General features: G+C 47.1%; 1 protein-coding gene across 1 annotated transcript; it reads right to left on the reverse strand.

The window, feature by feature from the left end:
- Positions 1-292: 292 nt before the first annotated feature.
- Positions 293-14,789, reverse strand: CTSE (cathepsin E). Its single transcript, XM_004425107.3, has 9 exons — positions 14,624-14,789; positions 13,813-13,969; positions 13,223-13,340; positions 12,122-12,240; positions 6,674-6,873; positions 4,962-5,084; positions 3,701-3,842; positions 3,500-3,598; positions 293-1,766 (listed from the first exon to the last, which is right to left on the reverse strand). The coding sequence occupies exons 1-9, from the start codon at positions 14,689-14,691 to the stop codon at positions 1,602-1,604; spliced, it is 1,191 nt and encodes a 396-aa protein (XP_004425164.1). The 5' UTR covers positions 14,692-14,789; the 3' UTR covers positions 293-1,601.
- Between the last annotated feature and the right edge of the window lie 765 nt (positions 14,790-15,554).

A 15,554-nucleotide genomic window follows, 5' to 3' on the forward strand; every position in this document is an offset into this window, starting at 1 on the left:
GGGGAGGATCATGGAGGACTTGCACATATTTTATAATAAGAAAAAACATGAGCTATTTCCATTTTGACAAAAGTAAAAAGGAAAGGGAGGAAAATAAAGACAAGACGTTTCTGGTGGCAACAGATCCCACCAGAATGGGGATGCGCCTCAGCCCTGGACTCTCCGCGTCAGCTCCCTCAGATGGCCCTGGGTCCCCAAAGGTGAAAAGGGTTAGTTCAGAGTCTTTGTCCACCACCCCCCCCCACCTTTTACTATGAGATATTTTCATTTACAACAAACGTATGACCACACTACGAGGAAGCAGGACTCCTTGGGAAAATGTGCCCAGAACATCTCTTTGTATTGAGGTCAGGTCAAAAGTCCACAGTAAGTAATCTGAGGGGCGCACACCGGCTAAAGGTGAGGTGATTTGAGCACTAAAACACTGCAGTAGTTGAGACACACTTGTTATTCTGAAAACTGGTAGATAAAGGGAAAAAAGCAAGTAATCTTGCCTTTCCTGTATGAGCTGTACCTCATGGTGAGCAAATAGTCGATGAAAGTGTTATTTTTTATAGAAGAATTCCAGCTAACAAACACAGGAGGAAAAATAGAATTAGAAAAATCCCTGTTTCGCAACCCCTAATGACAGCGTGGGTCTAAGCAACGCTCATCACTGGCTGTGGAAACATTCGGGTCAGATCCTGAAGGGAAGCCTGTCACGGGTAGATGAGGCTGACAACTCCAGAACCCTCTCACCAGTCCCAACACGACAAACAGAGAGGACCAGGTCATCTGCCACCTGACGGGACACAATGGGATGCACCCAACACCATCTAGGAAATATTCTTGCCACAAAATCAGAGTTCTGGATCTAACTACCACTTTACAGGAAAGATGGGCTCAGAGAATCATGTTACGCGACACCTTTGGATTTCAACCAGCAAAATTCAGAGTGTGGTAAATGCTACAGATGAAAAGAGACATGAGACATTTTAAATAAATGCAATTTGTGGACTTTGAATCCTGATACAAACGAATCAACTGTAAAAATGAGCAAACATTTATGAGATAATAGGGAACATTCAAACACTGACTGCATATTTAAGAATATTAGAAGGATTTATGGACAAACCCTTGATGTGATGATTTATGATATGATGCTAAGGATTTGCTTCAAAATAATCCAGGCATGTGGGGCTGGAGCGAGGAGAGGTGTAGAGCAGATAAAACAGGCCTGGCCATGTCTGGGTGGGTTCTGAAAGCTGGGTGGGGTGCACAGGGATTTATTGTTCTAGAATCTCTGCTTGTGCACGTTTGGAGATTTCCATAATAAAATATTAGCCAAAAGCCATAAAAGGTATGGGCATACAACTTAATTCTTCCATCATGATGGTGGTGGAGGTGGTATGTATGTTGGTATGTGTAAAGTATGTGTGAGTGTGTGTGTGAGTGTGTGTGTTCTCATGCTCTGTTTGGTCCTAATTCCAGTTGCAGCTTTGGGACAATTATATCCGATTGAAAAAGACTATTTGACAGCTGTGAAGAATGCCACAACCTAATAGGCCCAGCTGGATTTCCAAGGGGTGTCAGGCAGGCAGGCACAGACATAAGGCCCCTACTTAGGGGACTGCTGGCGCCAGCCCCACAAGGTTATTCCCACGGTCAAAGACAGAGTAAAACTGTCTAATGAAGACATCGCCCAGGATCCAGAGAGGCCCAGCTGGAGGCTGGATGTCAAGACCTTGAAAGCCACTGCTGCAGAACTTCATTCCATCCACGAAGTCCTAGGGTTGGAAAGAAGAATGTAAGTTACACAGAGGGGAAGAAGGAAGTGGTGCTGCCTAGAGGCTGTACTGTGTGGTGGTGGTGGCTATACCGAATGATCTTGGACAGCTGTTCACAATTTTGGATGATTGGTTCTTCCTCCCACTTCACACACCTCTACCTGTCTACTCAACAAAGTGTTTGCACAATTTCATATATGCGCACCTGGGCTTCTAGGTTCTACGATTTTGAGAATCGCTCATCTATTATACAGCCCCATCCCCCACCACCATGTTACAATTGGGAAAACTGAAGCCTTGTTGCATGGCTGGACGAGCAAAAGGTTTGGCATTAGAAGATCTTGGCTTCAATTCTGATTTCTCCAGTTTCTTGAGAAACTCAACTCAATTTTGTTAAGGGAGAGAAATTGTTCTATAAGTGGCTAGCCACTGCTATTTTCTTGTTGGTGTTCTGAGAAGAGTCATTTGAGTGGCTCCTTTTAGGTGTGTGGCAAGTAGGCACCATTGTTCCGTGAGAAGAGTGTAACCTCCCTCAACCTTATGTTTTAGTTTGGCAAACTTGGGGTCTAACAGGCACGTGTGGTCTTTCTAAGACCATTTGAAATTTGAGGTTGCCGGGAAAATTTGCAGAGGGCTTAAAGAGCCTTCTTGAGAGAAAGGGGTAAAAATGCAAAGTCGTTACAGCATTCTTGGTGGACTGAGGTGGCCCTGACCGAAATCTGCCGGCAGAAAAGGACACTGGCACCATATTGGGCACAGGGAAGGGTGTGGGGTGAGCAGGACTCACAGAGCATGAAGGTGGGAGCGTGTGGGTGCTGGGCTGGTGAAGGTGTACAGACTGGTGAACTTGGCACAGGTGAAATGTCTAGCTTGTCCTCAGTATGGTGTTCACAGTGGCAGCTTCAGAATTCCCTTTTTGGAAGAGCTTAAGGGACTTGACATGAAGCTGTGTTTTAAAGCAAAACCTCTGTTTTCACGTGCATTGTCTGTTTCTATTTGGCGGCTTTGGGAAGGGGTTAATGTAGATCGAGGCGTGGGGGTAGGTAAATCCCCAATGCCCGCGGTCCACACCTTAGCGCCTCCATTCTGGCACAGTCACCTTGACGCTGTGAGTGACTCTGGGGGTAAGTTAGTGCGTTCAAGTGTGTTGCCAAAGAGCCGTGATACTGCAAATTCGGGCCAACTGTGGTGTGAAGTGATCATAGGTTTCCAAAACATCCAGGAGTTCCCTTTCTACCTCTCCCTCCAGACTTAACGAATCTACTGCAACAAGACATTTTCTTGTTTGAGGAGAATGTGAATTTGAATGTTAGAAGATAAAAACCTTATTCTGTAACCCCTCTCCCCAAGCAGCTCATATCTTGAATCATTTAACTCTCTGAGTCTCAATATCCTCATCTGTTAAACGGGACAGTAACATTCCCAGTCTGACTTGATAGTTGAGAGGATTAAACTTTGTCAGTTGCAAAGTCCTACACGACAATGTCAGAAAACCTCAGTCAATGGCTTGTCCAAGGTTTGCTGCTGCTTCGTGGCTGAACAGGGGATGGCAGAACATGGCGGACCACGGGCAGCTGCGTCCCTCCCAGAGGGAAGGCCACTTCAGTGCAGGATAAGATGGGAGGAGGGCTTGGGGTAAACGCAGCCTGAGTGCAGGCGACTGTTGGAAAAGGGGAAGTGGCAGGCGGGTAGGGGTGGCCCTGTGACTTGCAGAATTAGGAAACAGTTCTTACCAGCAGGGTGTAGGCAGTTGGTTGGAGGGTGTAGGGAATTCCATTGATGGTGAAGGTGACATCCGGCATGACATTGAGATTGACACACTCCACAGCATACTAAAACACAGCACGGAGGATCCAGTTAGAGTCCTCGCATCTCCCAAGAGAAGGCCTAGCTCCCCTGCTCCCACCTGGTCCCCACCCCCAGCAGGCACTCACTTCTCCATCCACGGGCTCTGCCCCAATGGCCTCCTGCAGCTGCTTGATCTTGTCCGAGGGGCCTGTGATGAGGGAGGTCCCTGTGTCCACAATGGCCTGGCAGCCCTCGGAGCAGAACATCACGGTGCCCCCCACCTGGATTCTGAAGGCAAAGGAAGCATTGTCAGCCCCCTGCCTCTCCCGTCCCACTTCCTCCCAGCCCGAGGCTTCCCCTGGCTCCCAGCAGCTCCCACTCTCTGCTGGGCTCTCTAACATGTTCAAGCACATTAATGATTTCCATTTTGGTCTCCCTCACCACATGTGTTTCTCAATTTTTTTTTGACTGAGATCCATAGCGAGAAATACACTTCTTCACCCAGCATATACACACACATGCAAAAATTAAAAATTTCATGAAACAATGCTTCACCTTAATATGTGAAGCGCATGCTGATATTTTCTATTTTCTTCCATTTCACTCAAAACTATAGGTCTTCTCCTAAAATGATGTCATGACCCATAAATGGGTAAATCCCTACAGTTTGAAAAACACTCGGTAGACAGTGAACATTGGAGGCGTTTTTGCTCTTGTATCCCTAGTGCCCAGCCCACGCCTGGCCCCTTGCAGGAACGTCTTCTTGGCTGAATTGAAACTTGAATTACATGTCTTTGCGTTCCTGCCTTGTGTAGTACAGCGCTAGCCGATTGGCAGGCATCTAGCCCCACTTCCCCAGTGCTCCATGTCTCTGTCTCTCTCTCTGTACATATTCATCAAGGCTCAACCAACGCCATTCCTCCCTGAAACCCTTGAGGAGGTCTTAGATAGAAGCTGTCTTGCCCATCTGCTGGGCCACTTTGGTGGCCCACCTCACGGAACCCCAACCACCTTCCACTTACATGGTAGTAGTTTGTGTGTATGTCTCATCTTCTGTACTTGCTTCGCGAAGACAAAATCTGAGTCCAGCTCACTTTTGCACCCCCACGTCACTCAGCCTTAGCCTTGTGTATTAATTAGTGTTGAATGAACAACGAGTAGTTGACTGTGTGAGTGTTTGTCCGTCGAATTGAGGGCGCACCACATGTACAAGGAAGGAAGCTGAGAGGTGGAACCGCATGCCTGCCGCCCTGCTTACTGAGGCCACTTCCCGCCCTTCTGCTCAGCGGCTCCACACCTCACACAGCAAGATCCCGGCTGTGGGATAACTCAGTGTGAATCCCACTTGAGTTACGCCTGTTCTGAGTTCTTCCCTCAGACCACAGCCGCTTTGTGGAGGATACTCACGCGTCCAGTGCAATCTGCCAGTAGCCTTGCTTGGTGACCGGAACCCAGTTCAGACTCCCAGAGAAGTGGGAGTGGTCATAGCCTCCGAAAATCAGCTCGCTCCCCGCACCGCCTTCTGGGTCACTACATGGGAAGAAAGGCCGATTGTCAAGGAAGGCACCTAACAGGATTCTGGGGAAATAGGACATAAAACTGATTCATTTTCAGAGGAAAAGGATCAGAAAAATATGAAACATTGGGTACTGCAAGGCAGGACAGTAAAGGGGAAGGGAGCCGGATGTCTGTGGGCATCTGAGGAAACCGGTTTTAGAGAGGCGAGGGGGAAAGAACTAACTGTTGATGGCCTAGATGCAAGGCACTGGCTAGGAATTTTACCTGCCTAATCTTACTTAATTCTTCCATCAACCTAGTGTCATCCTCAACCTAGGGAGATGAAGCAACCTAAGTGGTAGGATTTAAATCCAGGTCAACCTGACTGCAAAGCCTTTGTTGTTTCCCATCACAACTCACGTCTTCCCAGGCTGGAAGGGAGCAGGAAGCTGTGAGGGGGCAAGTGGAGGGGTCCGGACAACCTGCCCTCTTACTCACTCGCCCAGGCCTGGTCCCACTGCAGCCACACTAGCGAGGAAGCAGCGTCATAGAGGAAATTCAAGACTCACCACATGGGAGAGGAGAATGAGGGAAAGGGGCTTATGCTAAAACAGGGTAACCTCAGGCCAAGTCTCACTGGGAATGAGTCAGAGAGGTAAGAAATCTCCTTCCTGTGTAGGAGGAGGGTGGGATGACCCTCCCAGGACTCCAGGCAAGAGTGCCCAGAGGCAGGCAAGCCTCAAGACCTTTTCCAACTACAGCACGCAATTTTTTTAATTGTATAAATTGGTAAAATACACATAACATAATATTTACCATCTTAACCGTGTACAGTTCAGTAGTATTAAGCATATTCATATTGTTGCGTAACCAATCTCCAGAACCATTTTACCCTGTGAAACCAAAACTCTATATGCATTCAATAACTTCCTCTTTCCCCCTCCTCCAGCCCCTGGCACCCACCGTTCTACTCTCTGTCTCTGTGAACTTGACTACTCTAGTACCTCATATAAGTGAAATCAGACAGTATTTGTCTTTTTGTGACAGCCTTGTTTCACTCAACATAATGTCCTCAAGGTTCAGCCATGTGTAGCATGTGTTAGAATCTCCCTCCTTTTCAAGACTGAGTAATATTCTACTGTATATGTATGTATATTTTGTTTATCCATCCATTAACATGCAATTATTTTATTGTCAGCTTACTTTTAAATTTTTTTCCTGTCTCTCCCCGCCCAGCCCCGGAATTAAGCTTCTTGAAGGCAGGGGCTGTCTTTCTTGTTTCACTGTGCTACCAGTGCCTAGCAGCATGCTCAGTACATAACAGGGGCTCGAGAAGTATTTGTTCACTGCATAAATGGACATCCGATTCCAGAGATTCCTTAAATTAGTCCAACGTGGCACAGTTTATAAAGTGCTTCACCCAGCGACTTTATGAGGCAAACCCCATTTCTTCAATATTCAGAGAGGTTAAGCGTTTTGCCCAAGATCACACAGCTGGTCAAAGGCCAAGCAAGAGATCCACCCCTGTGTGTGACTGCTAAGTCTCGTGCTCTTTCAGCTGCATCATGTTGTCTCCCTGTAGTCATAACTGACCTCAACCTGGCAGGCTTGACGGGCCTTACCTGCTCATGTAGACGGAAAACATGGGCACCTCCACCAGGTTCTGGGCCATCATGCTGTCAAACACTGGAGTCACCCCTCCCACAGCCAAGGACGGGTATCCCAGGCCCAGAATTCCATCAAACTCTGCGTCCACAAAGGTCTGGCCAGGCTCTGTGACGCTCTCTCCAAATTGTTGGCCGACTACAGTCAGTCCTTCCACCTGGTGGGAGAAAGCCCGAAGGAAAATTGCACAGGACATCTTTGGCAAAGGGTCTCAGATTCCCGGATTCTTCCTCTGGCTTGAATCTAATTCTTCCCCTACTCAACTTTCCTCGATGAAACGGGCACAATGAATTTTGCCATATTCCCACCCACTTAATTTTTTTTTTTGCTGAGGAAGATTAGCCCTGAGCTAACAGCTGTGCCCATCTTCCTCTATTTTGTATGTGGGACACCGTCACAGCATGGCTTGATGAGTAGTGAGTAGGTCCACGCTTGGGATCGGAACCTGTGAACCTTGGGCGGCTGAAGCGGCGTGTGCAAACTTAATTAACCACTACGCCGTGGGCCAGCCCCCACTTAATTCTTTTATGTTAACTTTTTTATTGAAGTATAATACAGAAATCATAAGTGTACTGCTCACTGAGTTTTCACAAACTGCACACAGCCATGTAAGCAAGCTCTCAAACCTAGAAAGAGGACATTCAAGCCCCCAGAAGCCCCTCCCTGCGCCCTGCCAATCCCTGCAGTCCTCCAGAGTAATCAGTCTCCTGACTGCCAACAGCGTTACTAGCTTTGCTGTTTTTGAATTTTACATAAGTGGAATCATACAGTATGAATTCTTTTGTATCTGGCTTCTGTCACTCAATGTTATGGTTACTGCATGGTGTTTCAATTTGTTCGTTAGGATTCCATGGGATGAATATATCGTCATTATTTATCCATTCTACCACTGATGGATATTTGGGTTGTTTCCTGTCTTTGACTTTTGCTAATAGTGCTGCTTTAACATGCCTCTTGGTGAACACATGTACATGTTTCTGCTGGATGGATGTGCCTAGGAATAAAATTGCTAGATCGTAGGGTATGCAAATGTTTCGCTTGAGTAAATACTGACAAAGAGTTTTCCAAAGTGATGGTACCAATTGATGTTTTCAGTACCAATGTTTTGCGAGCTCCAGTTGATCCACATCCTCACCAACACTGAGTATTGCCTATCTTTTCCATTTTAGTCTGCTAGTGGACATGCGGTGGGTTACACTGTGATTTTAGTTTGTATTTCCTGATGAGTAATGAAAGTGAATATTTAGATACCCCCTTTTGTGAAGCGGGTTGTCTGCATTTTTCCTACTGACTGGCGGGAGTTCTGTATTGTGGAATCAAGTCCTTGTTGGATATATGTATTACAAATAACTTCTCCCAAACTGTGGCTGGTGTTTTTACTTTTCAACAGTGTTTTTTGATGAACAGAAGGTGTGAATATCAATGTAATCAAATATATCCATTTTTTCCCTTATAATTAGTGGTTTTTGTAACTTGTTTCAGAAATTTTTGCCTACCTTAAGGTTATGAAGACATTTTTCTATGTTTTCTTCTAAAAGTTTTATTGCTTTACTTTTCACATTTATATCTATAATCTATCTGAAGTTCGGTAATGTGTGAGGTAGGAGTCAACATTCTTTTCCTTTTTTACTATATGGATATCCAAATGACCTAGTACCACTTAAATACACCATCATTTCTTCCACTGCACTGCAGTGGAAGTCAGGTGACTGTGTGAGTAGTTTCTGAATTTTCTCTTCTGTTCCATTTGTCTATTTACTTATCCTGTGCCAATACCACGCTATCTAAATTACTATAGCTTTATAACATCTTAATATTTAGCAGTGTTTTCCTTCATCTAAATAATTTTAGAATTAGCTTGTCATATAAATTTTAGAATTTTACAATTAGCTAATAAAAATTGCTGTTATTTTGATTGAGGTAACATTGAATCTATAGATTGATTTGGAAAAATTTGACTTATTTATAATACTGAGTCCTGAGCATGGTTTATCTTTCACTTTGTGTAAATCTTCCTTAATTTCACTCAATAATGTTTTGCAGTTTTTAGAGTCAAGTCTTGCACATTTTTTGTTAAATTTACTTCTAGGTATTTGATTTTTTTTTTTAAGTGAACTTTTTTTTTTTTAATACTTTCCATGGAATGTATTTCTTTTTTTTTTTTTTGAGGAAGATTGGCCCTGAGCTAGCATCTGTTGCCAATCTTCCTGCTTTTTTCCTTTTTTCTCCCCAAAGCCCCAGTAGATAGCTGTATGTCATAGTTGTACATCCTTCTAGTTGCTGTATGTGGGACGCTGCCTCAGCATGGCCTGAAGAGCGGTGAGTAGGTCCGCGTCCAGGATCCGAACCAGTGAGTCCAGGCTGCTGAAGCGGAGCGTGTGCACTTAACTGCTACATCACCGGGCCGGCCCCCACGTATTAGATGTTTTTGGTGTTGTTACAAATAATGTCATTAAAAATCTATTTTCCATTTGTTTTTCCTCATATATAGAAGTTCAAATGATTTTTGTGTGTTGATCTAGTATCTGGCAACCTTGCTAAATTCACTTATTAACCCCAATAGTTTGTCTGTAGATATTTTTGGATTTTCTACATATATAATCTTGTCATATGTGAATAATGACCGTGTTATTTCTTCTTTTAAAATCCTAAAGCCCTTAATTTCTTTTTTCTTGCCTTATTGCACTGAGGGTGAGCATCCTTGTCTCATTCTTGTTCTCAGGGAAAAGGCTAAGTGACTAAGTATGAAGTTCGCTGTGGGCTTCTTTGTAGATATTTTTTATCAGATTAAGGAAGTTACTTTGCATTCCTAGTTTTCTAAGAGTTTTTTTAAGCCATGAGTAGGTGTTGAATTTTATCAATAGAGATGACTATACAGTTTTCTCCTCTTACTGTCTCAGGTGATAAATTCCTGCAAAAAAACAACTCTTGATTGGGATGTCTTATCCTTTTATTTATCACAAGATTTTATTTGCTAATATTCTGTTTAGAATTTTGCATCTACATTCACAAGAAAGAGATTGGTCTGTAATTTTCATTTTTTATAATGTCCTTTTCAAATTTGTTGTTAAATTTATGCTGGCCACATAAAATGAGTTATGAAGTATTCCTTCTTTATCAATTATCTGGAAGAGTTTGTGCAGGATTGGTGCTATTTCTTCCTTAAATGTTGGAAGAATTTACCAGTGCTACCTGGACCCAGAGTTTTCTTTGTGGAAAGGTTTTTAATAATGGAGTCAATACGTAAATAGATATTGGAGTCTTCATAGTTTCTAATTTTTTCTTGTGTCAGTTTTGCCATGCTGTATTTCTCAAAGCATTTGCCAATTTTTAAAAAAATTGTTAAATTTATCAATGTAAAATTATTCTTAGGGCCGGCCTTGTGGTATAGTGGTTAAGTTTGCACGTTCCACTTTGGCGGCCCAGGGTTCATGGGTTCAGATCCCAGGCGCGGACATACTCACTACACATCAGCCATGCTGTGGCAGGCATCCCACATGTAAAATAGAGGAAGATGGGCACAGATGTTAGCTCAGGGCCAATCTTCCTCAGCAAAAAGTAAAATAAAAAAATTCTTCTTGATATCCTCTTATCATTTTAGTCTCTGCAGGGTCTTCAGTAATGTATCATTTTTCATTTCTAATGTTAAGTTGTATTTTTTTTCTTTTTTCTTGATTAGTTTGCTAGCAGTTTACCAATTTTATCAATCTTTGTAAGGAGTTAATTCTTGGCTTTGTTGATTTTTCTCTATTGTGCGACTTTTCTATTTTATCGATGTCCTATTCTGGTATGTATTATTTCCTTCCTTCTACTTTCTTTGGGTTTGATTTGCTGTTGTTTATTTGTGCTTTGCTTGTTTTCTGGTTGTTTATTTGTTGCTTGAAATAGACGCTTAGATCATTGACTTTCCGCTTTTCTAGTCTATGCAGTCCAGGCTGTTGTTATCTCCTAAGGACTGCAGTAGCTGCCTCCACAAATTTTGGCACATCATATCTTCATTATCTGTGTCAGTCAGGGTTTGATAAGAGAAGCAGAGCCATTAGGAGCTATATATGAAAAGGATTGTATTCCAGACAGTTGACTATATGCATCTGTAGGTGCTGGGTGAACAGTGCCTGTGGGGATGCTGCTTCTGTCCTGGTGCGGCAGCCTGGAGTCTGCAGTTTTGGCAGTCAGCAAGGGAAGACAGGCGCCAAGTGGGAGAAGAGGGTGAATTGGAACTTCGAGGTTGAGGGTGGACTGGAACCCTCACTGTCCTCTCACTGCCTCTAAGCCTCAGTGACAGGGTGTTCTGAAGCACAAGTTGACACTGTTTGTCACAGAGTTAAATGTGCAGCTAGCCTGCGAGCCAGGAAACCTGAAGGAGGAACCAGCTGCAGCCGGAGTGGCCGTGGGCTTGGCTGCCGCCCCACACCGCCCAGGTGAGCCCGCAGATGAGCAGCAAGCTAAAGGCTATGATTCCCCTTTCCATGCCAATTTCAGTCCCTTCTCTGCTTCCCAGAGGTAATGATGATGATCAGTCTGGGATGTAGCCTTCTAAATAGTTATTTGTACTTGGACATATGTTCTAATAGAAAATACAGTATGTTGTTTATCTGTATGTGATATTTTTACAGAGATGGTGTGTGTTTTGCTCCTGGCATTTTTTCAGTCAATAATATGTCCTACTCCACCCACTTTAAAGGGATGTCGATGAAGCCTGGGCCCTCCTGGCCTTGGGACCACCCCAAAACTGGAACGATGCTTGTCAGGAGTGGGTCAGCCTCTGTTTCCCCAATGGCCTGGGCATGCACTGCTGCCCATAAACCTGGAGGGGCAGGACCGGGGCTCTCCTGCTTCCCTGTCCCCACACTGGCCGGGTTTCCACAGCTGTAGGACCCAGAGGACCTGTGGTCAGAGGGAGGTTAAGGAGCAGCGCGCTAGCTCCACCCCGAGCGCAGTGCTCACCTTGGGCCTCTGTTTTGACAACTGGGATTCCCGTTGTCTCTGTGATTGCCCCCCACCTCCTACCTTGTCGCCTTATTTCCATAACTGAGTTCCCACCTTGACCCCTGCCTTGGACTTCTTTATCCTTCAAGATGGAGGCCCGGTGCTGTTTCCTCAGTGCTCCTGGGGCCTGGAGAGCCAGCTGTGAACCTCGCCACCAGGATTGCAGCCCTGTGCACCATTTCCCTGCGCGAGTTCCCCTTGCTGCCTCCCTAGGACCAGCACACTGAGCAGACTGACCCGTTGCCACCGCCTCAGGCAGGGAGTGCTACCAGGCCTCCCCCTTTCCCTAGAAGCCGGCTCCTTGTTTCTACCTCTTCCTAATGCAGATCTGAAACCACTCCTCTAAGAGCTCTGAGCAATGTTCTGTCTCCCAAGTCTCTGACCAAGAGAGAAAAAAATGAAAGAATCGTACTCACAGAGACTTGGTCGGCTCCGATGATTCCGGACATGCTCCCAGTCCCATACTGAATGGAGAAGTGACTCCCCACCACGCTGTAGGTGCTGGACTGGGAGGGGTAGAACCTGGTGTGTGTCTCTGGAAAGCAAGGATGCTGCTCACGCCTGGGCCTTCAGCTCACTGCCTTCATCCCTGCCCAACATCCAGAGACGCAGCGTCACTTCCCTCAACTCCCAGCCTTGAGTGGGGGCTTCTGGAAAGGTAGATCACGGCCCTCCCTATCGGGCTACTACATTCCTCTCTAGCCATATGTGGTGACCTAACGGGGACTAAAGAGTTGTCCCTGGGCAAGCACGACTGCCCACAGTGACCGCATGAGGCATACCAAGATAAGTGCCACGTTTCAGGCGCCAGCCACAGTCTCTGCCAACCAGTGTGGGTCAGAGCCTGGCCTTCAAAAGAAACTCAGGAATAAACAGTTGCCATCCAAGGAAATTACTCTCAACTCCTCGCCTAACCTGTGGACACCTAGTCTTGGGGTTTCCTGAGACATTCTGTCTCCAGAACTTGTCCTGCATAGACTAAGGCATCTTTCCTTAGCTCTTCCTTTTCCAATCTTCACAAACACCTCTGAGTTACCTCTGGCCAAAGGGACCCACCCATACATTGTGCCCCACCATCCCCACCTCTGATATTCAGGGAGGTAGGCCACTAAGCCTCCTTGAAGCAGGTGAACGGTGCACTAGAACCCCACCCACGTACCTGCCCAGGAATAGCCATCTGAATGGAACTTTCCCCTGCATTCTTTTGGGTGTTCCAAGGGGAGTGAGTCATCATGTAGTCTAAGATTTGTATTTTTGACGGCTGAGTTTCCCCCTATTAATTCTAGTTAGTATGAAAGTTGCTAGCTTGGATAGCAGTCAAATTTTGGCTCTCTCCCAGGCCCAGCCCTGTTTCCGCTGTAGGCAGTCCCAGGGCAGACTCAGAGGTGGAGGGGGAAGCTGGTGTGGCAAGGCTGGCCAGTTTCTGGAGCCCAAGCCCCCCGCCCCCAGAGTGCCAGGCCCTGGCTCCCAAGACTGGCCCCCAGCCTTTTCCCGCTAGGGCTCTTGGCCCCACTTACTGCAGGCCGAGCTGGTGCAGTACACAGAGGGGACCCAGAGGTTGGAGGAGCCAGTGTCAAATATGACGGTGAAGTTCTGCGGTGGGGAGCCAATGGAGATAGTGCCAAAGTATTCCATCTACAGGTCAGGGAGGGAAGGGAGCAGAGCATGGGTGGTAGGGCGGGCTAAGGGTGCTCACCAGGGGACTCAGGGAGAGCTCCCTGGGGACAGAGCCTGGGCTAGCACAGACTGGAGCTTACAGAGCATGGAAAGTGGCAATAAAAGGTAAGAGAAGCAGAGGGAGGGCCACAAGGGAGTAAATCAAATCAAGCCCCCGCGGCCTTGTTAGCGTCCACTTATGTTATCCTGATTCTCATAATAACACTGTGAGCAAGGCAGAGGAGGCAGTAATGCCTCTGTTATGCAATCAGGGAATGGGGGCTGGGAGAGGTTAAGTCATTTGCCCGAGGACACACAGCTGAGAGCAGAAGCAGGGCCCTTCCATCTGGGATGCTTGCCCTTTCCTCCCCCAGAGAGTGCTACACATTCAGGCACTGGCTATGCCCCAGGCCAAGCCTTCCTCCCTAGTCCCTGCCCCAGGATGCCTCACATCCAAGTAGTTGATGAGGGGCTCATTGGCACTCTGGTCCATCGTGCAGGACTCAGTGAACTGGATCATGTCAAAATTCTTGGATTTCCAGAACTCAGAGAGCTGGCCCCGTGCCCGCAGCTTCTTCCGGAGGGACGGATGCCTCCTGAGTGGCACCCTGAGGACAAAGCCCATGTGAGGAGGAGATGCATTTCTACCTCCCTCTGACCCTCCCCTCTTCCCACTCCATTTTTCCAGAGGTTAACTAGGGAGTTACAGGAAGGGATGTGCAAGTGCATGCCAGGGTTTGGTCAGAATCAGCGCCCTCTCAGCCCCCAGCCTGTCCAGTCTTGTCTCTGCCCCTGTAGACTCTTAGAATCTTAGACATGAAATGCCATCCCTCCCGAAGATGGGCTCTTTGAGATCTTTCAGGAAAACGGAGGGTGTGGGATGGTCTGCAGTTTTCCATGAACCTCAGGTGGGGCTGATTTAAAGGGACAGAAAAACTCCTGGGGGCAGCCATGGTCAGTCCCTTGGGCAAGTACTCAGGTCCTTGGGGCTACAAGCCATAGCTGCAGGCTCCTACTCTTTCCAACATGAAAAAGTCCCCGGGGCTTGGGCAGGCAGCTCCAACAAAGGTGGAGGCAGAGGGATGGCCTGTTGTGGGCTGGAGATTGAGGCCATACTCAAGGCGGCCACGTGGTAAACCTTTCCCAAGCCCTCAGGTTCTTTTCCTCTTCATTTCCCCGTCAGCTTTCCTCTCCCAGAGCAGCCCTAAGCTTGAAGACAGAGCGCTGCCCAGCTGGACACGGTACAGAGGACATGGCCTCACCTGTGGAGTGCTCCTTGGGCCTGCCCCAGGTCCAGGAGCACCAGCAGCAACAGAACGAGCCTCTTCATTGTGGGCGCAACCAGCAGCTTCGTCGTCGCTCTGCTGCGGACTTCCTTGCGCCTTCCTTTCTCCTGTCCCACAGGGCAGTGGGAACCCAGTCTCCCTCACTCTCAGACCTGCCCTGCCCAGCCCAGTCTGAGGACCCAACGATAAGGCCTGGAGTCAACAGCCAGGCCCAGAGTAAACACAGCATGTGTAATAGGGCGTTCCCTCTCTACCCCTCGGCTCCTTTCCCTCCTGCAAGGGGGTGTGGGTCTGAGTGGGACCTGGAGGTCTAGGCATCCTTGCAGGTCAGAAGGTAGTCCAAGGCTCAGCTTCTCCCAGAGCCTTTGTTGCCCTACCCCGACCCCAAGAAATGCTGTATTAATTAATGGAGAGAGCAACGTGCTCCTGGACACTGGGAACCACGCTACTGACTTGTTACCACCAGCGGTCTGGCTGAAGACTCCTGAGGGGCGGAAGCTCAGTTGTCACATGTGGGGCAGGATTCTAACTCAAAACATTAATCGGTTTGTTCTCTCTGTATTTCCTATTCTCTCCTCATTCCCTGGGGAGCCCCAAGGGCACTTTATCTTCCCTCAGCCCACTTTGAAGCAGAAGCCAACATTCTCTAAAGCCCCTGAAACGGGAAGATTTGGCTGTGGATCGTGGAGCCAGTTTTTCTGATCCCGAGGACTTGATGAATCCAGGCCTGGGGGTGGGGAGGTTCGGGGGAGAACACAGAGGCAGCTCTGGAGGGCCGGGGGATGATGGGGGGTGGGGGTTGTTCTGGGAGCAGATGCCCGTGTTAGTTTGCTACGGCTGCCGTAACAATTTATCATGAACGGAGAGGCTTAACAGAGCTTTATTTTCTCGTGCTTTTGGAGACTAG

The sequence above is a fragment of the Ceratotherium simum genome, chromosome 2 (assembly GCF_057802395.1).
Source record: "Ceratotherium simum simum isolate JZ-2026a chromosome 2, ASM5780239v1, whole genome shotgun sequence".
Lineage (NCBI taxonomy): Eukaryota > Metazoa > Chordata > Mammalia > Perissodactyla > Rhinocerotidae > Ceratotherium > Ceratotherium simum.